Below are 24115 nucleotides of genomic sequence, written 5' to 3' on the forward strand. Positions count from 1 at the left end.
CTCACTTAATGATCCAGGTGCCCCAAGTGCTCATCAGCAACCTGCTGGCTGGTCCAGCTGTTGTCACCCTGGGTCTCATCTCAGTCACCACAGGCTTTGCTTCTCAGGTCGTTTAGACTCTGAACATCTAAGAGGCCCCTGATCCTTCATCAATAAAACATTAAGTGTAATACCGCAGAAACACGCCTTTCTGTTTCTTATAAACAGGGTGATCAAAAGCGTGAGCAGGGAAGAGACTCTTAGAACGGCTTACTGCGATAATTGGGGAGGCTTCTCATCTGATTTCTCTCCAGTGTGGGGTTTTGATGCTGCAGAGAGGCTGTAATATCCGAACTTCATTGCCTCCGAGTGCAGCATGCTATAATGGCATGCAGATTTGAGCTTCTCCCTTTATATATGACTCATGAGAGGGATGGTTTGTGAAGATGCTGCTATTGCAGGGAAGCTGGAGACCGTAAAGCTCTCAGAAATGTTACTATCAAGACTCTGACATTAAGGAAGACGGTACTACTGGGAAAAATAACAAGAAAGTGCACTGTAGTGGTGTGCTTGGTGTGGGGGCAGGGTGCTGGATGGTACAGAGTGGCTAGCAAGAGCTTCCAAGGCATTGGGACAATGATGTGGATGGTTTGTTTGTTCCTTCCTTCCTTCCTTCCTTCCTTCCTTCCTTCCTTCCTTCATAGACTCCATGCAACTTACCTTTAAAATGAACCTTTTATACAAGCATACTTGTATAGGTCAGAGGACAGTTTTCAAGAGTCGGTTCTCTCCTTTATTCCTGTGGGCTCTCAGGATCACAATCAGGTCTTCAGGCCTGGAAGGTGCCTTTACTTGTTAAGGTATCCTTCCACCTCCCGTTTTTTTTTTTTTTTTTTTTTTTTTCTTTTTGAGACAAAGTCTCATGCAGCTCAAGATTGTCTATAACTCACTATGTAAACCGGCTAACCTTGGACTTACAATCCTCCTGCCTTGGTCTACCAAGTGCTGGCTTCATAGGACTATGCCCCCTCATGGGAGTTGTATCCTGGATTTGATCAGTGGGAATTCACATCATGTTTCATGGCCTTCAGACTCCCAGTATTAAACATGTCATTTCCAGAGAGTATGTTTCTCATGCCAGAGGTGGAGCTGTGTGCACTCAGCTGGATGAGTTTCCAAGTAAGCCCTGTGTCTCAAGTTGCAAATGAGCATGAATAATGACACCACTTTCGCTAATTCGGCCTCTTGTGTGTAATACAAATAGACTATGGATGTCACAGGCACAGACAACAAAGTGGCAGATGGGCCTGTGACATCGGGAGTCAAGAAATCATGTAACAAAACTCAGGAGGCAGTAGTATCCACTCTTAACCTGTAGCTATGGGTCATGATGCAATAGCAGGCTTTAATGACTACACTGCATTGGAGTAATTTTCTGAATTGCTGGATGGGCTTTCTTGCATTAAAGTATCTATCTTGCATTAAAGTATTTCTTTGCATTAAAGTTCCTGTCTTGATGACAGAATTTCTTGACGTGCCTGTACATTTTGTTTCTGAGGCAAAGCCTAGGCTCTTTGTTTTCCCTGGGTGGTTATTCTATAAATAAGGTGGTTTCGCAGAAGAGTTCTGAGAGAAGAATAGGGGGACAGAGATGTTATCAAGTTTGTTATGCTCAAATGAAGCATCATTGGGATTTTCAAGAGATATCATCGGGATGTTGCTGAGTGTGTTAGTGATGTTTCAAGCACTTTGCTTTGCTTGTGTGTGTCAGTGAGGTAGTGTTGTCGATGTGTGTGCTCCTGACTGTGGCTTAGAAGTGATCAGACCTATGTCAATATTCATCATTAGCTCAAAGTACATGAACAGCAAAGCCGAGTTGAATGTCACATCCCATAGAGGGCCCTGTGATTCTAGAAGATGTTTCTGTAGATGACAGCAGGGTCATGGCTTTACTGTGTGAGAAGAGGGAGCTATGCATTGGATGAGGACAGTCACAGAGTTGGCTTCTGTAGCAAGGAAGGGATGCTGGCTTCAGATGGCAGAAGGAGGGAGAGGCTTTCATTCTTCCAAACATTCGTCCTATGGAGCAGGACCGTGTCTGTGGGGATGGAGAGCACCAGAGGATCCCACTTATGTGTATTTTATGAAAGTAGACTTGCTAGGATGGGATGAGGAGATGGTGAGCAGCAGAGGACCTGAATGAAACCACTTGGTCCAGTACCTTGACAAGGTACAGATGGCTAGACTCAGCAGTCTCCTGGGAGTGGGATGATGAGGTCCCAGGATGTGGGTTTTGTTGTGGTTGAGGTTGAGGTTGAGGCTGACTTTTGGCCTCTAGGGGCACTGACCCTACCTCCAGAAGAGGCAATGAGCAAATCCTCATGCCTGTCACCCCTCCAGTTCCTTGTTCCACAGCCATTGACTAATTATCTAGAGACACCAGAAAACACCCAATCAGATTTCTGCTTGTGGAAGGACTCAAAACTCAGAGACACACTAGTGTTTGGGTTTCTGGGCTATTCTGAAAGTATATTATTAATACCTGACTTTAATTGTGGTAATTTGGCAATTGGGATGGCACACAGAAGCTATGTGTATTTGCTAGAGTGACCTTTCTCTGCCTTCTTCATATGCCAATTAAGTTATGTGGACATCTGAGCTGGATAACAGTGGGGGCATAAATAATATCATGGAGCTATTTCTGATTTCTTAGAAAAGGACTCAGAAATCTTCCCAAATCTGAAGCCAAGATTTGCCTGTTCACTGGGCTTGTTTCCTTTACCACTTGATGTAATTATAATAGATTATACTCTTGATGATTTGTTCAGCGGGTAATGTAGTCTCAGGACGATGGTGTCATAGTTAGAGCGTTAGAGCTGGTGGAGGATGAGAGTGGGGGTGGAATGAAAAGGCAGCCTCTTTCCCAATGCTGAGCACTTCTGTCCGTTCATGAAAAATAAAATTTTCTCTGTTTCTCCTTTATGACCTTTGTGTATTTATCTATTCACTCACTTACCTGCCCATCTACTTATTTATCTATCTATCATATATCCATTTACCTTCCAACCATCTATCCATCTATTATCCATTAATTCATCCACCCATTCATCAATCCATCTACCCATCCATCCATCCACTCACCAATCTATCCATCCATCTACCCACTCATCCACCCATCCATCCGTCCATCCATCCATCCACCCATCCATCCTTCCATCCATCCATCCATTGGCCCACTCATTGATCCATTGATCCATCTGTCCATGCACCAAACTATCTATCCATCCATCTACCCACTCATCCACCCATCCATCCGTCCATCCATCCATCCACCCATCCATCCTTCCATCCATCCATCCATTGGCCCACTCATTGATCCATTGATCCATCTGTCCATGCACCAAACTATCTATCCATCCATCTACCCACCCACCCATTGATCTACTTGTTAATTGATCCACCCATTGATCTATTGATCCATCCATCCATTATTCTATACATCTATCCATTTATAACACATCCATTAATCTATCCATTGATCAATTAATCCATCCACTAGTCCATCCATTCTTCTAGCCACATAGTCATTTATTTTAGCATAGTTTAACTCTGGTACGTGTGCTATCTATAAACTTAAAAACAACCTTACAGCTATCCTACTATTCAGCCCTTTGTTATTGGTCAGGCTACTTCATCCAAGTGTTCTTGATACCTTTAACTGTGGGCGCTAACGAGGCCACATTAGCCTTAAGACATGAATTCCCTTCTTTGGTCTCCCTAGCTGTAGTGATGGCTCAAGAGAGATGAAGTACACAGTGTGAAGAGATACTCCTACACAGTGGCTGAGAGTGGGACCTAACCACCTGGTTTTTGGGTTATAATCCTGGCTCAGCACTTCTCGGCTTTATGGCCTTGTGCAAAGTTCTGCTCTATGTCTTAGGATACAATGGGTAAAGTAAGGTTGGAAAGAGCACATACCTCATTAAAGACACTGTCAGAAATCACAAAGTTGGTGGTGTCTGACAGCCCCAGGGCCTTGCCTAGAACCTTTGCTCCTTAATTCAGGAACACCTGTCATTCCATACAGTAGGACAGTAAAATGAACATGTAGAGGACCAGACTCTGGGGACATAGAAACTTCTGGGCACTCTCCATACACCCAATCTTCCTTTGAAAATATCACTGGGTCCTTGAAACGAGATGCTTAAATGATGTGCTTTTTTTCTGTCAGGATCATTTTCTAATCTGAGACAGCATCTCCTCTGACAACTATCAGCTCCATTTTGCTTCCATCATACAAGAGCTGACACAAAAACCCCGTCTTACAAATCCTCAGAGAATGACTCCTTTCTCTTCTCTCTGAGCATCTCATTTGGTCTTCCTCGGGTTTCTAAAAAGTGATAGTTTATGGAGCCAGGTGGCATTTGTGGTATCTGAAAGGTATTGGTGTTTGAAGCATTTTAAGATGACAAGGCAGAGCCTGCACCCACTTTGCACTTGTATTTCATTTAATTTGTCTTTATTCTGCCCTGGAAAATCTCACCTTTCATGCTGCACAATTTCCCTTTTATCTTCACCCAGCTATGAATTATTCAAGGAAAGGCTTAGATAGTGGGCTTGTTCATACCCAGGGTGGCTGCTGCATCCCTGATTTGGGAAGGCTCATTTCCATCAGAAGCCACACATTTACTAGCTTTGTATGACAGAGGACCCGAGGTGGCATCAGATTAAGGACAGATGAAAAGAAATGGCTGTTGGTGCCCATACATCTGCTCTAGGCAAGGGATGAGCTATCTGGTTTAAATTAAGCTGGTTATGTTACAGCTTTTGCCAGGTAGGGGATGGATGCCATGGCAGAGATAATTGATGTCTGGCTGGAGATTGAATGCTGGCAAGTCTTTCATTGTGGAAACTCGAAGGTTCCAAATTAAATATGAAGAAGGGGCCAGCCGTTCTGTGATCTCTCCTCTCAACTCACCTCTCCTCTCTATTCCATTCAGGGAGGTGCTTGCCTCACTGAGTGGAGCATTTCTGACCAGATGGATGTCTGTTCTCTGTTTCACAGGGATGTGGGGTTATCATTTGCTCGGGGTAGTAAGCATTCAGAGGCCATTTAACTAAACAGACATTCATATGCATCATTGACTCTGTTTGTTTACACTGACCAGAACCTGGATCTGTGTCCCACGAGTCACCATTGACTAGTGACCCAAGAATTTCTCATGACAACATGGAGCATTGAGGGGTACTGATTCCTTCTCCTAGGAGATGGCTTCTTGGCTGAAGTCTTGGATCCAGGTATAAACTTTGAGGCTGCCATTATTTCTTAGGGGTCACTTAATGTGGTTTGCCCTTTCTGGTGGCTGTGTGTCTTCCCAAGACCCCTTTACTGTGGTTATGTCACAGTGATAGCTTCCACAGGACACCATTTTCTGGGAAAGGAGCCCAGGTTTCTGCCACTCAATTGGATAGATCACGGTTCCTATGGGCTTGTCTTAGTCAGGGTTTCTATTCCTGCACAAACAACATGACTAAGAAGCAAGTTGGGGAGGGAAGGGTTTATTCAGCTTACACTTTCACATTGTTGTTCATCACTAAAGGAAGTCAGGACTGGAACTCAAGCAGGCCAGTAAATAGGAGCTGATGGAGAGGCCTTGGAGGGATGTTCCTTACTGGCTTGCTTCCCCTGGCTTGCTCAGCTTACTCTCTTATAGAACCCAAGACTACCAGTCCAGGGGTGGCACCACCCACAATGGGCCCTCCCCTCCTTGATCACCAATGCAAAAAAATGACCCTCAGCTGAATCTCATGGAGGCCCTTCCCCAACTGAAGCTCCTTTCTCTGTGATAACTCCAGTCTGTGTCAAGTTGACAGGGCCCCACTTCCTTCGCCTGGAAATTAGAGTCATTGCAGTCTCTTCCTGTGCTTTCAAATCAATGCTTTTGATAATTGTTAACTCTGATAACTGATAATTCTGACAAATGCCAGACACTTGGGTTGATAAGATACATCTTCCTCCCTGGATCAGAATAAATGCCATAATAAACCCCGAAGAGACATGCTTCCTGCTTACACACGTGTTACCTTTCACACACATCTCCGAAATTCCTCACGGAATCTCTAAGAGTGATGCAAATCTAACCTTAAAAGTTATTTCTTCATACTGAGTTTAATGAGGGATGACTAAAATTTACTATAAACCTGCACAAAGCTGTCAAACAGTAAAGAGTATATTTAAAAATAACTCATAATGCATTTCATATTTCTTGCCAAACTGGACAAATGGAAATACCTAGGACAGGCACAGACAGTGATAGATAAAGTGGCTCAGCAGTGGGAAGAATGATGAACATAGGAATCCCTTGTGCCTGTCAGAAGAACAGAGTGGTGTGAGGCCAGCCTCAGCAGCCCTGTGGTTGGCATACAGCCTTGGCTACATGTCTCCTATTTAGATGAGTTTATGCTCAATCAACAACCCTCGATGTCTGGCTTTCCATGCAACTCCTGAGTTGTATTCAGCCAGTAGTGGGCACTGAGAAGGAAGGTGGCAGGCGACTCCAGCGAGTCCATGGTGGGAGTTAGTTTCATGTTCTCACCAGCACTGTTATCTAACTCTCTAAGCTATGGTGATCCCAAACTTAATGTGACACAAGAGATATTTAAATTAGCAGAAAAGGAAAAAACAAAACAAAACAAACAAAACAGTCCTAAATACATCTGATCATTTCTTTTTTGTTTCTTAAAATGTTTATAGAGACAAAGTGCCGGAGCGACCAATGGAAAAGACAAGACGTCAGGAGATAATGGTAAGATGACCCTCCCCCATCTGCATCTTCCTGGTTTCCTGTGACTCTGAACAATGCCTTTCAATGCTGTTCCACCCAAATCAGCTGGCTGTTTATACCTGTGCTTTGGTTTAGAGTGGCTTTTATCAGCTCACAGTGAGCCCTATGGTCCAGCTTTAAAAGAAAAGCCGAACAAGCCAAATGTAATTCTAAGAGCAGTTTCCCTCCCAGAAGAGGACTCTCATTTTGGGCAACATGTTAATTACAGTGCAAATATAGTTCTCTGCTTCCTTCATTAGGGTTGGTGAGAATCCACCCCGAGTTGTCGTGAGGCTAAAATGAGATCAAATGAGATAAGTGCTTTGAAAACTGTGAAATACTGAACTCCTGGAGGGAGAGTGGGAAACTGGTTTCTGCCCTTCAGAGCATTCAGAACCAAGTGCTGGTCTCGAGGTGGTGCTGAGGCAGCACACTTGCTTTTACTGCAGACAGTCACTCACAAATAAAACCATAGGGTAAGTGGAACATGTGCCTCCCCTTTTTCCAGGCTCCGTGACTATTCGTTTGCAGGAATGAGCTTTGTATTTTTTATGGAAACTAAAGAGTGGTGTGGAAGACTGGGTTGGGACCGAGGACACTGTGTAGCGGTGTCTCTTTACCCACAAGCCCTGAGGGCTGCAGGGCTGCTCTGGGGATGAAAGATTCTGAATGTTCTTAAATTTTATGAATTGCAAAATGTGTTCTCCCTTTGTGAGCAACCCCCATTGCCTCTAAATGGGTGGAATTGATTAAGATAACAAACAAGACTCAAGTGGAGAACATCCCTCTGTGCTGTCCTGGTCAGGGTTGAAGCTGTTGAGATAGAAAAGTCATCTTATTGCTGTGTGGTCAGTGACCTTACCAGAGTTGGGCTGAGGGAGGATGCTAGGTCTTTCTTGAACCTGAGGGTGCCTCACGTTAGGTCCAGAACATTTCTGTCTCCTGTGCAGGACTGGGGAACATGTAGGATACTGACAAGGAGGTCAGAAAGCTGAGGAGAGAGCAAGATGGAGCTTAAAAGGGAGGAGGAAATGTCGGAGCTATTGTTTCTAAATGAGGAATGAGCATCCTTCATTGAGGCTCCCTCTGATTTTCCTAGTCATAGCCTCCTGTCAACTGACGCTTGTATCCAAAAACTCCCCCAGTCTTAGGACCATGGCTTTTACAGTCCAAAGACTCCTCAGAGTTCCCAACTCGTTACTGTAACTTTTCTGTAACCTCAAGCATGCTAGAAAACCTCAGGAAGCTCTAGTGCACTCTGGCTTGTCTTGTGACAGCTCCTCTTTCTGGACTGAAAACGGTGCAAGTTTTAAAAGTTTGCTTATTAGTAAGTAGTAATAAGCATTCTACTTGTATGAAAACCTATTTCAAAGCACCAATCATATTTAGTGCAAAGATGGGTGGTGTTTTATATCTCTTGCTAACACCCGGTCAACAGAGGCCAGCTGGATTTTTCTGTCTGCTTCTGCAGTCAGTCTGTGGTAATGTTCTATGATGTGCAGCTTCTGGAAAATTCCACCATGTACCTGGGAGAGAACACCATTTTAAAAAGGGAATAAAACTTTTTTATGAGCCTACTACATCTTTTATAATATCTTTTATGAGATTGTCCCTGGTCCACACTTTGAGCCTCCTGCTCCCGTATGAACCCTGGATACCTGGGTAGCCTGGAGCCTGGTGGTGAGGCATGGTGAAGCCTGAGTTAGCACCAGGTCTTCTCTGACCTACACTGTTGCACACTGGCTTTCTCCTACCATGCCCCTGGTCCTTTGGGGGGCATGTCGGGATGCCGTGGGCTTTGTACCCACAGTCTTGATTGGCTCGTATGGAGAGTGCACCTCTGACATTCAAAAGCTGGAATTTTGGCCAATTAAAAGTTGGTTCGCATCAGTGGACAAGGAGTAAGCCTTCTTTGGAGGTATAAAAATTAATCAAATGGAAAAATTCAAGATGCTGTGAATAAGGCATTATATAAGCCTAGATATTAAAGGAAATTTGTTTCTGAGTGGCAAAAAGAAATTAGACATTATTCGATAATTATAGGATAATGGCATGGTTTAAATCCAAATTATTATAAACAAGGTATACCTTTGAGGAAAAGATGCTTATGTATATTTGTATTTGATACACTGTTATTATATTAGTAAGCCTTTGGGGAGGGGGCTTTTCTCTCTAAAAACAAGCTAAGACAAAGGCGAGCTGTAGCCCAAAAAGACTGAACTAAAATGTTCTAGACATGGATCAGAACACATTTCCCCAAAGAATCAAAGTTACTTAATTTCTTATTCGCAAGTTCCCGGATCTTAGAATTTCTGTTTTAGCTTAATATTAAATCACATTAAAATTCAAGTTATTTTACTCTGTCAGAGCAATTACCAAGGGACATCTATCATGTTAATGTATGTTTCCTGTTAATATTCAATAACGCTGCCTACATGTGTTAAAGGAGCAAGGATCCTTGAGAACAGACAGGTGCAACATGAAGTAGCAAAAGGCTGGGTACGCTGCACAGCAGTCTCTAACACTGTTAAAAGCAGGATTTCCCAGTTAGTGCCTACAAGCCACATTTAGTTTAGGATTTAGTTGAGGCCTCCATTAGACATAATGCCACAACAGTTGTGATCTATATGGGTCTTGGAACAGTTTCTATCACAAAACACAGGTGCAACAGAGATGGGGGCTGCCTGCCTTCTGGGCTTTGCTGCTACTGTGTTACTTAAGGATATCTCCAGAGCGCTATTGGCTAGAGATCAGGCTTCTGGGAATTCTTGTAGCGGCCATCATAACATCTTTTGATGTGAAATATGATATGATAGGTATATCCATTTCTTACTGTCCTGAACACCCCCAAAGTCCTCTTCATTCTCCTGAGGTTTTGGCCCAGTGAAGCTCAGTGCCTCCCCACACACAACCCCCATATTTCTAGACTTTGTATAGTCATTTAAAGTATGGTGGCAGATTTTAATTTAAAATGTTTATTTTTATTATTTTTATTTTTATCTCTCTTACTGTGTGTGTGTGTGTGTGTGTGTGTGTGTGTGTGTGTGTGTTGGGGGTTGTACTCGTGAGTAGGTGTCTGCAGAGGTTGAGGCATCAGATCCAGTTAGAGCTGGAGTAGCAGGTGTTTGTGAGTCACCTGATGTAGGTGCTAGGAATTGAACTCAGATCCTCTGGAAGAGCAGTAAGTGCTCTTAACCAGGGAGCCACCTCACCAGCCTTTGGTGGCAGTTTTTATTTTAAACATTAGGGTTATGATTTCTTTGGTGTGTATATATGCTCCTGTATGTGCAAGTGCATTTGTACATGTGTACATGTATGTGAGGGTATCTTCCTTTACCTTTTTTTTTTTTTCTTAAGACAGAGTCTTTCACCGAACCTGGCCTGGAGTTCACTGATTTTGCTAGGCTGTCTGGCCAGAGAGCCCTGGGGATCCACCCATTTCCATCTCCCCAAAGCTTTGTATACCAGACTGCACCACCAAGTCTCAAAGCTTTCACTTGGGTCCTGGGGATTACACTGAGTCTCTCCCATGTATGCAGTGAGCACCTTTACCAAAGGAGCCATCTCTTTAGCCTGGACATTAGAATGTGGGTGATCCAGAGATTTCTAACGCTCTGTGGACAAGAGATCCTAGGCTGCCTGCTGAATCAGGTGCTGGGAAACTTTGCTCCCGATGTAATTTTTCCACTTCAGTGAAACAATAGTTCATGGCCCCAGTGACAGATCTTTGCAGTCTAGACAGCAAAATTAAATCCAAACATGTTTATAAACACAGAAGAACAGAGCTCATTACTAATCACCTGCTACTGTTGCTAAAGAATCTCTCTTCTCTGGATGTTTGATGGGTATGTAACCTGATATTGGTCACTTAGAGAGACTTCGGTTACAGTTTTATATTGATGAATGAAAGTTGAGTGATGGCAAAAGAAGAGCAGCTGCGAGGCTGGGGCATGGGGGACCTCCCCATCCAAAGGAGAGATTTATGATTAATGGCCCTTTTGAAAGGCTCTGCTGCGTGCCCAAGTTAAATTGAGTTTCTAAAACTGGGACAGAATTCTCCTGTCTTACTGAGCCTTGATACATTGTTTCTAAGTACTCTGCTTTGAGAATGAAAGGCAAATAAACCCATCTGAAAGATCCGAGGAAAAAAGATCTTTCAGGCCAGGAGCTGCTTTCTACTCTGAAGAGCAGTGCCATGCTGTTCACTCCGGGGTCTCCCTCAGGTTGCAGTTGTGTTTTGTTTGTTTGTTTGTTGTTGTTGTTGTTTAAATGAAAGTAAGTAGTGCAGCCCGCCCTAGGCTTGTGCCCTGTAGGCATGCCTCTTCTTTGGGGTAGATGCTGTCAGTGAGAAGTTTCTAGTAGCTGTGAAGATATGCAGGAAGAAGGTGAGATTTTGCATGATTGCATGGTCAGTGATAATGAAGGAAGCACTCTATTATATCAGGTTCTGTCTTCTACCCATTTAAATAAAATCCAAATAATAAGAATTCAAGTTTATTTTACCTTAGCTTTGAGGGAATCCACCCACTGGTACACAAGGGTGTACTTTTCTGATTTTTTTCTACTATCAAGTAGGTGGCGAGAGTGACTGAGGACCTACCTTAACACACACACAGAGACATGTATACTACCATTAAACTGAGTGTAATGGTTCAAATGAGGAAAGAAATTCAAATGTGCACGCCTGGCGCCCTGTGCCCTCTCGCCTCCCTTGGCTTCATGTCGCCCACTAGCCGTCAACAGTCTTCTCTTTATTCTTGGTGCATGACAGGTTATCAAGACCCACATAGTGACGTGGGCTGATTGTGCCTGGGATCTGTTCAACCTATCACTCTTTGGTTTGTACAAGCATGTGGTGTGAGGCCACATGCGCAGGGGTGGGCAAGAGGTGACAGAGGGCTCAATTCCATGCTCAGGAGAGAAGACCATTGTTGGAAGGTGCTACCCAGCTGATGTTGTGCTTGTGACTAGGATGGCTGGTATGGAAGGCAAGAGGAAGGGATGTGATCTGGAAAGGCTACAAAATGTCCGTGACCTCAAAAGTAACGTGGCTGTGCTGGGCTTTACATAAGGCACAAGCTGCCTGGGATGCCATGTTGGTGTTAGGAGCTCGAGGAAGCATAATCAGTGGATTTGGATGATTGATGGTGATTGGCTCTCTCGTTCCCACTGAGGAGCAGGTTCCATAAGCAGCTCAATACTGTGTGCTGAGAGCCAAGCGTCTTCAAAAGGGACAGTACCAACCTGTGATACACCTCAGAAACATGCGGCTCATAACCCAGGCTGCACCTGGCTGTGAGCTCATCAACTTCCACAGTGTGTGATGTCTCCTAGGACACGGAGCCTTTTCTGTCTCTGCCACTGCAGAAGCCCTGTGCTGCAGAAGCTGGGAGTCCCTGCAGATGGACTGAGGGTGCAGCTGTGCATACCACAGACACTAAGCTTTCAAGGTAAAAAAATCAGGATACACTGGTCTTCACTAGGCTCATACACACACACACACACACACACACACACAAAAGAGTATTTGAAACTCAAGGATGAGTCCTCTGTGCTGTTGGCTCTGAGCCGTCTACAGAATCTGTCTTCCGGGAGGAAGGGATAGATGCCCAAGGTTGCTTCTAATATTGATCCAGATGGGGTAAAGAATAGAATTGGAATTGCTTATTAAGCCAAAGCCTTTAAACCATCAGGGTCCACAAATAAGCCTGCCTCACTTGTTAGTATTGTTGAACAAGTGGCTGGTTTCGTGTGAAGGTTGTCTCGGGGATTTGTAGTGACTGGGTTTATTGCCATCAATCTGAGTTAGCAGAATGGCTTTTAAACAAGCTGTTTTGCCCTTCATACTGAACAGCGTAGTGGCTGTGATACACAAGGAGCGTCTTGGAGAAACTCGATGCCTCTCGTCTTTGGAGTGAGTGTATTTGACATGCTTTAACCATATGGAGGAAAGCGCTGACCTCTCAGCCTTCATCCTTTCTCCCTCTGTCTTTGTTCCTTTTCCTTCCTTCCTCCTTCCCTCCCCAGCTTCCTTCCTTCTTAACTTTCCTCCCTTCTTTCGTTCGTCTTTCCCCTTTGTCATTGGACATTCGATATGAAGACAAGGCCAGCTGAATATGAAACTACAGCTCACCTCATATGCCTTAAAAAATTGTGAAGTGGTAAATGATGCTGTTGGAGATCTTTCTAAGCCCACAAAAGAAAAAAAAATCACAATCTGGGAAGATATTGACCTCTACCCTTTAGATCCCTTTCTCAAACAGAAGCCAGGGCAGCTTCAAGTTCTGTTTATCAGTTACTTTGTCAATGAGAAATAATTTGGACACCTTAATGGTCTTTCATTTGTAGCTCCAGGGTTGGGCACGACCTCTGTCTATGAAACAGCAGGTGCTTTTGGGTGAACAGATCAGTACAGAGGGGCTAACACAAGCAGAGAACACCGTAGCTTGGATGTTTTATGTTCATTTTCCTCTAAGGGTCAAAACAGAGGGGACCCCTCGCTCTGTACCCAGAACAAGCCTGGCAACTGTCCCTCTTCTCATCTAGAGTCAGATGATACCTTAGCTTTGGGCTAAAGCAGACATGTTGGGCCGGAGCAGACACTATCCAGGCTAGAGCTTCCTCTGCATCTCATCCTACAATTTGTATGGAAATAGTATTTTCTGTGTGCTTGCAAATCAATCTCCCCCTCCCCCTACTCCCCTCTCTCTGGTGAAGCAATCCTAATCTTATTTAGGGAACTGACTTTTGCAGGCAGCAGTTTCCCAGAGGTGAGAATCAGGCTGTGCTCTCCAGCCTAGGCTACATGTAAGGTGATTTACATGAGTAAGTTTCCCACTAGTGAGGCTTGGCAGGGAGCAGCAGGCCTGTGGGAATGCCGAGGAGCTCCTGGCAGGGGAGCTCCGGGCAGCTGTAGAGTCTGATGTTCTCAGAGAGTGAGTGGGTTTCTCTCTTGATCTATGTCCCCAGCTAAACTATATAGAATTGTATGGAGCCTGGCTACCCCAGTGTCTCCAGGGGCTAGATGAAAGCTGGTCTACTCCAGAGGCAGCTCAAGGGAGAAAGGTTCAGAAACTGTAAGAGGAAGCTCTAAAGACACCTTTGGGGACAGCCCTTGGAGATGCTGGGAGCGTATGTAAATTCCTCTCAACTAAGTGACTGAATCCCATGACATTCATAATGAGTATCAAGTCAGCTTCTGATCAATATTAACCAGTCATGAAGACTGGGTGCAATGTTTTACTCGATTCAATCAAGAATTGGTATATTTCACTCTTCTACAATCTTATTCTCCCTGCAAAGGGGGTCTCCCCGATTCAGAAAAATGACCAGTTTTCATTAGCTTTAGGAAGACTGAGAATTATGTTGGTTGTCTATCACGTTTTTTAAGAATTAGTTCAAAATAAGTTGGTGGAGACTTTGGCCCTGTGCTAAAATTGAGCCCTGTGGACTGGGCTGCGGCATGATGGCTTTGTCTTGTTGGCGGCAGGGGTAGGCAAGTGTCCAGCACACCTCTCATGGTCAAACAGATTGCAGAGGCCATGGGACACACACAACAGGGTTTGTCTTGAGAGTCCAGCTCCGGTTCTGGAAGGAACAACCCCAGCAGGCTTATTCCTGCTTGCTTGGCTCACCACCCTTATTTTCTTTTCTATTATTTACAAAGGACAGGGGCAGTGGCGTTCTTTGTAGGTCTCAGTGAAGAATGGAAAGTTGTTCCTCATTTAAATGATTAAGCAGGACGTCAAACCACACCCTCTGGGGGTGCTTTATGCAGCCCCACTGTCTGCTCACAAGGCTAGCTCATGATGGGCATCATATCCAAAGTTTATTTCTAAAAAAGTAATTAAGCATACAATGATCATTTCAGAGTCTATTTTCTTTGTATCACTGCTAAGTTGCTATCTTGGTTCAACATAAAGATAACTAAAGGTTTCTCGGCATTAGCAATTAACTCAACAACTTGAAATGGATGGTAAAAAAATGGTTTGTTAGTTATTTGACTTAGAAAACTGCACCAAAGTATGCTGCTCAATGAACCCAAACACGGGAGTTCATTTTGGAGACCTGTGAATCTGCCTGGACCATGCAAAACATCACCCTGTCTCAACCAACAATAAAAACAAGCAAAAGAGTGAGGAGATGACTTGGTCAGTAAGATGCTAACCACACATGCATGAAGAACTTGAGCTCAGATCCCTAGTGTCCATATAAGCTGGGTGTTGAAGTATGAGCCTGTAACCTCAGGACTGAGGCAGAAATTCCTAAAGCTTGCTGCCTGGCCAAATTGATGAGCTCCAGGTTCATAGAGAGAGATCCTGTTTCAAAAATTATGGTGGAGAGTGACTGAGGAAGATAGCAGACATTGACCTTTTACCTCCATATATGTGTGTGTGTGTGTGCGCACATGTGTGCACCTGCCACACACTTGTGAGGATATAATGTGTCCTGTGCATCTACACACAGATGTGCATGAATGTATACGACGCTGGGTAACTAGGAAGAGCCCAGAGTGCTGCCATTAAGCTTAAGGAAGCAGAAAGAGACTGAACTTCAAGTTTGGATGTCAATTCTCTGGCCATTGAAAAACACACTCACAATACATTGGTGCTTATAGAGCTCAGGGTCAAGTTGAGCCCTACATGAACACTCCCTGCCACACTGAAGGGACTCTCCCTGAGGAAGTACAAGTGGCTCTTAAGCCAAAATCGAATGGTACTCAGACAAGAGCTTTCCCAGAAGAAACAGAAAAGCTCACAGAACAGGAATACATTCAGCACAGGAGAAGCCAGATCAAGGGAAATAGAAGGAGATATTAATTGGGTTCTCATTAATTTCCCAAATGAGGTGCAGAAAGCCTGTCTGCTATTTTTATTTTAATGAGCTTGGCTGAGACTCCTGGATCCCTGTAGGTGCTGGTTGTGGCTTTATTCGATTTCTTGCTTGGATCACACCTTGTGGTAGATTAAAGGTGGCTACCAATTATTTGACAGCTGGCAAAGCTTGCATCTGGGTGAGTTCTGTAACTCCTTAGGCCGAGAAAAGCTAACAAAATGGATGCATGTTAGCTTCTGGGTCTATTTCCTGCTCTAAAGTCATCTATGGAAAAAGCTAGTTACCATATCAGAAACCCAGCTACCTTGGACTCAGGCTTTGAGGATGCCCAGGCTAGTGATATGGGGTGGCCACATATATAAAGACCATGTGTTCATGGTCATCCCAGCCATGGATGAAGAGCCGTGGTAAAGACTGCTACAGACAGCTCATCTCCTCTCTCCCCTCCCTTCCATTCCTCTCTGTCCTTCACCCCTTCTCTTCCTTCCTCTTCCCTCTCTACTCTCCCCTCTCCTCATATCTTTCTCTTCTTTTACTCTCTTCATTAATTAATTAATTAATTCATTCATTCATTCAATATGCCCTAATCTACTGTGTATTACACTCTATAATCAGACCTGATGATGGAATATTCTAAGACAGCCATGTTAAAGTGCCTCTGTGTGTGTGTGTGTGTGTGTGTGTGTGTGTGTGTGTGTGTGTGTGATCTGTAATGGTGAATGTACCTGTTTCTGTCTTAAGAAAATACTGGGAATGTTCTAAATGGATATTCCAAAATTCCTGTTCTCTGAAGGAACTGTCTGCCAAGGTGTGTGGCAAAGTTGAGGGGAGCACAGAGAAGAGAGTGTGGGGTCTAAGATTTACCAGGAGATCTCCTGGGGAGAATCCAGAGTCCCGAGGGGTGTCAGGGTCGTTATTTGGACTTTTCAGCAACATAGCAGAGATGCATGGGGTTGTACGATTTAGCAAATCAGAGTACAGCGTGTTCACTCAAATTTCAATTTCAGATGAGCTTAAAAACGTTTTTTATGGCCTACCTCATGCAACGTCGGGGAAATGGTTCTATCGAAAACACTTTACATCTGAAATTAAAATTTTACCAGACATCCTATGTTGTGTCTGGCAGCTGACCACAGCTAGGGCCATCCACAGGAAAATTCCTACCAAAGCCACCGAGCCATTGTCAGGAGGAGCAGAGGTAGCGTTGGAGAGCCAGTTAGAGAGGACAGAGAAAGGGTTGTGTGGGTCCAGGGTTTTAGTTTCCTATACCACACCTCTCTCTTTCAGTGCTGGGTCAGGCCACTCTCATTAAAGATGGAGCCATTTGTATTAATGCCTGCATCTTCACAGGGATTAATCAGGGATGGCGATGTCACCCAATCTCAGGATGAAAAACCCACATTCTTCCTCATATGTGGATCCCAGCTGATAATGCCTGTGTGTATATATGTAAACAGCCATAGTTGTGGGCCTGGTATAATATTTAGAAAGGCGACAAAGGATAATATCAGGTGATGAGCAGTACTCAGTGCAGGTCGAGGAAGTACAGGTCCTGAAGGGGGCCAATCTAGTTAAAACTAGATTGCTTTTCTAGTCATTCATATATATATATATATATATATATATATATATATATACACATACACATACATATACATATATATGTACACACACACACACATATATATATATATTGCTTTTCTAGTTTTAACTCTGTCATTCATTCATATATATATATATATATATATACACATACATATACACATATATATACACACACACACACACACATATATATATATATATATATATATATATATATATATATATATGGTCAGTAAATGTATAAATATATACTGAAAATAAGAAATCCTGGTGACAGTTTCGAATGACTTTTTGAACTCTACAGAAGTTTGCTGAGATGTGTAGAGTTTGGGACTGGACAAGTGTTTATTTAGAGGCTATGTTAATCTAGCTGTACAATGTAAGATTATTTATTTATTTAATGTGTATGCGTGTGTGCCTGAATGTATGCATGTACACCATGTGTGTGCTGCATGATGTTTGTATTGGCAAATTCATTATAATAAAGTGACATGTGCATACACACACACACACACACACACACACACACACACACACATGAGACATCCTTCTATTTGAATTATATGATGTTCCTGGCTGGCTTGATAGATAGAAAGGCACTATCAGCTGTGTTTTGAAAAGCGCCATCTTGATATTCCTGAGCATTATTTTGCCCTTGTACAGATGAAGTGTGTTCCCAGCGCTCACTTCAAGCTCCCCATCTCCCTTCAAGGGTTGTCCAGGAACTGAGGGAGGTGACTGAGGATCAAGGCAGACAGAACTGTAGACCCTAGTGGATCCCAGGCACCTGGGAAATGGAGAGAAGGGCAGAGAAAAACATTGCCATAGCAGGTCAGGTTCCTTAGAGCAGCTTCTAGATGTCTGTGGCTGAGGACCATGGAGATCAAACCTGATGCTATACCTCCAGAGCACAGGGGCTATATCAGGAGCCCACAGTCAGCATACCCTAGGCTTCTGGGAAAGCTACCTTTCTGTGGGCTGATAGAGAGCTTGAGACCCTGTTCCCAGTGAAGTGATTGTGGATAAGCTGTGCTGGTCTGTGTGGGTGTGGGCACAGCCAGGCAGGGCAAGCCCCACCCCGCTATAGCCCATACCTGCCCCAGCAGTGGCAGCATGGGATAAGTGCAGTTGAACTGACTCCACCCCCCGGAGTTCAGCCTCCCCAAGCGGCCATGCCCAGTGGTTGAGCAGCAGGACCCACAACCCTACACTGATCCACAACAAGGATGGGAACAGGGGTACCACTGGCTCCTGCTGGGACCACTGCTACACCTCATATGCAGAGCCTGTTTCACAGGCTGATCTAGGGTATATTCAGCACCGATCTCTTCCAGTCTGTTGTTCGAGGAAGAGATGCTAACATTGGCCTTGACCTTGTTGGAGAGAATGAAGAAGCCATCTGCTCTCTTTTGGGTCCTTCATAGCTGCCTGAGCTTTGGAACCTTGATTTAAACTTCTAATTAAACCGAAGGATCTGCAGTTTAAAGGCATGATAGATGACACGTTTTTTCTGTTAATCAAATATATCTTCTTTTAATCTCTTCCCTCCTCACTGTGTAGCTAAGAGAATTATTTTTTCTTATACCATGGTGAGAAGAAAAGGCATAGGGTCTCATTTATTATAAATGACCTCTGGAACATTTAAGAAGAGGGAAAGAGTGATTTAGAAGGTCATTGAATTGGAAATGAACAGTTTATAAAGTTGACTTTCGCCAGCATTAATTTGAAGGTGTCTATTTGTATTGTTGTAATTTCAGACATTATAGGTTGATACTCTGTCTTTCACCATGTTTCTCCACAGGTAGGTTTTTCAAATCTCTACAGCCTCACAGCCTTCTGTTTAATGGCACACTGTTTGGAGTGACTCTTTTTTTTTTTTTTTTTTCATCACATCTTTTTGGGAATTATCACCACAAACAAGATGACTCATGAGGTTTAAAACAATTGTATTTCCCAGGTGACAGCTCAGTAAATAGAAGGACTGCCTTGCATGCGTGACCTGACTTCCATCCACAGAACCCATGTGATAAGGAACAAAGCCAGACATGGCAACACTCGCTGGGATCTTAGCACTGGGTAGTAGAGACTGGAGGATTTTAGAGATCCACTGGTGAGCTTCCATAGCCTACTTAGTAAGCCCTGAGCCAGTGAGAGATCCCCATCTCAAAGAGACAAGATGTGCAGACTCTAAGGAAAGGCAGCCAATCCACCTGCTTCCACACACAACCATATGTGTCTGTACATGTATATGCACACGTGAATACACACACAGTTGCATTTCCCTTGGGAGTTACCTTTCTCTCACTAACTAAATGTGAGAATCTTCTTCGTAAGTCTTGAGGTTGCATTGAATTCTGGACACTATCTGCCTATCAGACTCACCCTTCCCCTTTCTTGTTGAGATCTGTGTGACACTGGGTTAGCTGAAGTACACATTGCTTTGGTGGACTCATATCAAGAGACAGAGATTTCAGTTCACATGAGTTTAGGAAAACACTCCTAAAAATCCGTGCGTGCTCCCCTCGCATGTGTGCCCACTGCCACTCCTGTGTGTGTGACGACTTTGCTCTTCAGTATTTCCAAGCACATACTGCTCTACCACTGCAGACCCAGCGGATCACTGAAAGCTGAGCCATGACCTGGCGTTCATTTAGAGAACAGCCTCCTCAGATACCAGAGATATTTTTGCAGCCAATGCTGATGAGAGGGGTGTAATTTTTTGCTCTGATGCTTCCCCCTGTAGCCAGTTCACAGAGTCAAGCGTCTCCAGGAAGGCTCTGTATGTATCAACAGAGCCCACCCCCTACCACACAGTATCACCAAATGTTTCGACCACAATTAGCTGGTTATTTCTTTCTGTTCCATCTTCATGTGGGCTGAGGGTTGCCATGTTTCAGAGCAGACATAAGACCCGTTGGCAGTTTGAATTGGTTAGTGCTCAGCAAAGTGCAATTTCCCTTCAGTCCATAAAACAGAAAGGATTTTTTTTATAGTGAGCTTTGATGATGGGCTGAGATGCCAGAAATGGCTTGTGAAGTCGATTTTCGCTGATTATCAGGCACATTCTGGTCACTGACAGAGTGCTGGCTGCTCTGAGCTCTGTAATCGTTTCCTAAGACTTCTCGGAAGCTAATGGTCAGCATAGTCCTTTCTAGTCTGTCTGTGGGTTAGCTATCAGCATATCCTCCCCTCCTTTCCAATGCAGGTACATTTCAGCAGATGGCTTTCAAAGTTTTCTTTTCTTTGGCCATCCCCTGACTATAGCAGCCTGAGTCAGCTTGCTCTGTGGCCTGGCCAGACTGCTACATCTGACTCTTCGCTTGTATCCAAAGGGATTATGTACCAAGATCCCAAAGTTTACTTTGTTTCTTGCATTCCATGCTACAGTATCTTGTTCTGGATTCCCATAAGATAGACCATTGGATCCTTTCAATCTCCACTGTCCACACTGGGACCATGTTGTCTCCTGTCTCACACTTACAAGTCTGAGGCTGGCTCTCCCTTTTCCCAGAACACTTTAGTATATTTCAATACTCCCTTTATTATTTTCATGTGTATGGTGGTATATGTGTATCCATGTTTTTATGTGTAGGCTCACGTGTGTCTGTGTGCATGCATGCGTGTGCATGGGTATGTAAAGGCTTAAGGTTAATGTCAGAAGTCTTCCTCAGTTCCCCTTTACTTCATTTATCAATCTGTCAATCAAGCTTAGAGCTCAGTTCTAAGGCTCATCTTGTAGCCAGCTTGCCTAGGGGAGATCCCAATTCTCTTTCCAAGGTTGTAATTACAGGTGAGCCTCTGCACCCATAAGTCATTTTATCTGGGTTCTGGTGATGTAGATTTTGGTTCTCTTACAAGTGTGGCAAACACTTCAGCTGTTGAGACATCTCCCAGCCCATGAATTCTCTTTATTTTTCTTTTTAATGCATCATGAGAATGTTAGGTATGAGTCCAAAGAAGAGATATGGCAGAGGCAGTGGAAGGGAAAGAAGGGAAGAGGATGAATGCTGAGCAGGGGTGTTGGGGAGCACACAACATGATAACAAATAGTTATTTTTTAAGTATTTCAACAAAATGGGGGAACATGGGAGAACTTGGTCTGAATTTTTAAAAAACATTCTGTTAATCTTTATTTTTTGAGTGTTGCATACAATATCTTTTAATCATATTTTTCCCTTCCCTAGCTCCCAGATTCCCCACAACTTCATGCGTTTTCTCTTTCTTCTAAAAAACTGAAACCAAAACCCAAAACTTGAGCCCCCCCTCTCTCTCCCCTCTCCCCCTTCCCCTCCCCTCCCCCCTCCCTGTCTCTCTTGATTGGTTTTGTGTTAGCCAGCTATTTCTGAACATAGCTAGGGGTTTTCCCTGGAGTATGTTGATATACCCAGAGACACTTCATTGAAGGAAATTGGTTTTCCCTCCCCTGGCAGCTTTTAATCATAAGCAGCCTCTAGGCTAGGGGTGGGACCTTGTGCCGATTTCCCCTTTTCTGTGCTGGATTTTGTCTGACTCAAGCTTGTAATGAAACAACTCTCAGTGACACACTGTTACACCCATAGATCAGTGCATTGCCTAGCCCTCATCAGACAAGCTGCTCACAGTAGATGGGAATTAACACAGAGACCCACACATGGGCCATGTGCAGAAAATGAGAGAGTTGGGAGCACTCAGCACTAAATGGGATATCTTTATCAAACTCTGCCTGTCAGGGTTCAGGGCTCCACGTAGAAGAGGATGATAAGAGAACGATTATAAGAGCCAGAGGTGATGGATGACTCCAAGGAAACTGCCTTTTATACACAACAGAATTCAGAATTGATGCACACACCATTTCACAGAGACTATGGTGGCACGCGTGAGAATTTAATCTTTTAGCTTCAAAAATGGTGTTTCGCCGACTGGTAGATGTGGAAAGGGGTTTCTTTTCCTGGACATTACCCAGTGTGCACGCAGGTTTTCAAGATGGTTGCTGAACATATGACCAACATTCAGGTCAGCACATATATGGACTGCATTGCCCCAGACATCACAGAGAGCTGAGCTCCTGTGTCAGTGACCAGGACACCTGCAGAGAATTAAATATTGACATTAGTTTTTTTTTCATCCAGGATATTCCGATTACCTTTTGCAGTAACTATAATTGCTTTTAACAGTCAACCAAGGGGATGCCACTTGGCTCTGAGCCTTATTGAGAATGTGCCTGAAGTAGTCATGCTCTGCCTGCCCCAGTTCTGGTCATTGGTCCCAAGTGAGAATTAGACTATCATTTGTCTCTTACATTGACACCTTAAATTATGGCCCTGTGTGAGAGAGCAGACATGTAATTTTGAAGTTAGCAGCCAGATATGCTTGTGGAAGAAAAAGGTAGGGTATTAGAAGACACTGTGAGCCACACATAGAGACAAACTCCAGCCTTATTCCGTCTACACATCTCACAGTTGAACAGACCCATGAAATCCTGCCAATGATGTGTCTGGGATTGAAATAGCCCATTAGGTCACCCTGGTTACTCACAGTGGGTGAAATATAATTCCCCCCCTGTACATTTCTAGGTTCAACTTAAAATGAGTCTTGCAAAAGGTAGGCTGTCATGGCTCTTGGGAGATATTTCCATTCTATAACACACTAATGTCAGATGCTTTTTAAAGCATTCTGTCTAAATTGCAATCCTTGTCAGTTCTAGTTGCTGTCCTCTGGGCCCTGAAGTCTGAATGGGTTCCCTATCTTTTCTTACTTTTGATCAAGATAGGCTCCTGTTACCTCTGCTGATAATCACCATGCTTTAAGGCATAGCATTTTAGGAGTCTGTTGAAAAAAATATGTTTTTACGTTTTTAAAAATATGTTTATGTTTTTAAAATTTGTTTTTTTATTCTATTGGATTTTTTTAAAGTATGTTTTGCTTGCATGCATGTCTGTGCATCACATGATTGCTTTATTTGTGTAGGCCAGAAGAGATTGGAACTGGCGTTAAAGATGGTTGTTAGCCACCATTTGGGTGCTGGGAACTGAACCCTGGTCCTTTGGAAGAGCAGCCAGTGCTCTTAAACTCTGGGTCATCTCTCCAACCTCCAAATACAGATTTAAATCAGTTTAAACTATATATCTTTGGATCACAGTGTCCGACATATTATTTTATTTCCTGTCATCATGATAAATGAACCATAACCAAAGCAACTTGGGAAGGAAAAGGTTAATTTCTGATGACCACATCAGGCAGGGAAGTCCGGAGTTTAATCCTGAACTCAAAACAGAACCATGGAGAAGAAGGCTGTTCCTAGTAGCTGTGTTAGCTGGGTAGTAGTCAGCCAGTTTTATTATACAAGTCATACCTGAATGCCTAGGTAAGGTGTCACCACAGTAGGCTTGAACTTTCACATCAATCATCAGTCAAAACAGTATCTCACAGCCAGAGCCAGAGCCAGAGCCAGAGCCAGAGCCAGAGCCAGAGCCAGAGCCAGAGCCAGAGCCAGAGCCAGAGCCAGAGCCAGAGCCAGAGCCACAGCCACAGCCACAGTCCTGTCTGATATGGGCAATCCTATAATCAAGCCCCCTTCTTCCCATGTGACTCTAGGCTCTTTCAGGTTTAGAAAAATTCCATCAAACAGACGATGGTGGAAATTTCTCTCTTTTTTGGAATTCTTGAAAGGACTAAAATGAGGGCTTTTGTTTTGGTCTGTAAGAGGGCTTCAGTGGAATGGGCTTCAGTGGCACTAGCAGCAGGCCATCTGTCCTCAGGTCACAGTGTGATGGGTAAAGTAGCTGGCTCTCCTGGTTCAACCACCTGCATGAGAGAAGCCTGGAGCTCATCCACCCGGGGAAAGCACGATTGACTGGCTTCCTGGAATTGGGTACCAGAATGTTGTTATCGTG

The 24115-nt window shown here is 43.8% G+C and overlaps 1 protein-coding gene across 1 annotated transcript in view; it reads left to right on the forward strand.

The window, feature by feature from the left end:
* Pcp4 (Purkinje cell protein 4) overlaps window positions 1-24115 on the forward strand; it is a 58682-nt gene that overhangs the window by 19462 nt on the left and 15105 nt on the right. Inside the window, exon 2 of the mRNA XM_021185574.1 lies at window positions 6734-6785. Within this exon, the coding sequence (XP_021041233.1) occupies window positions 6734-6785 (52 nt within the window). The remainder of the gene's footprint in view (window positions 1-6733; window positions 6786-24115) is intronic.

This window comes from Mus caroli, chromosome 16, assembly GCF_900094665.2.
Source record: "Mus caroli chromosome 16, CAROLI_EIJ_v1.1, whole genome shotgun sequence".
Taxonomy (NCBI): Eukaryota; Metazoa; Chordata; class Mammalia; order Rodentia; family Muridae; genus Mus; species Mus caroli.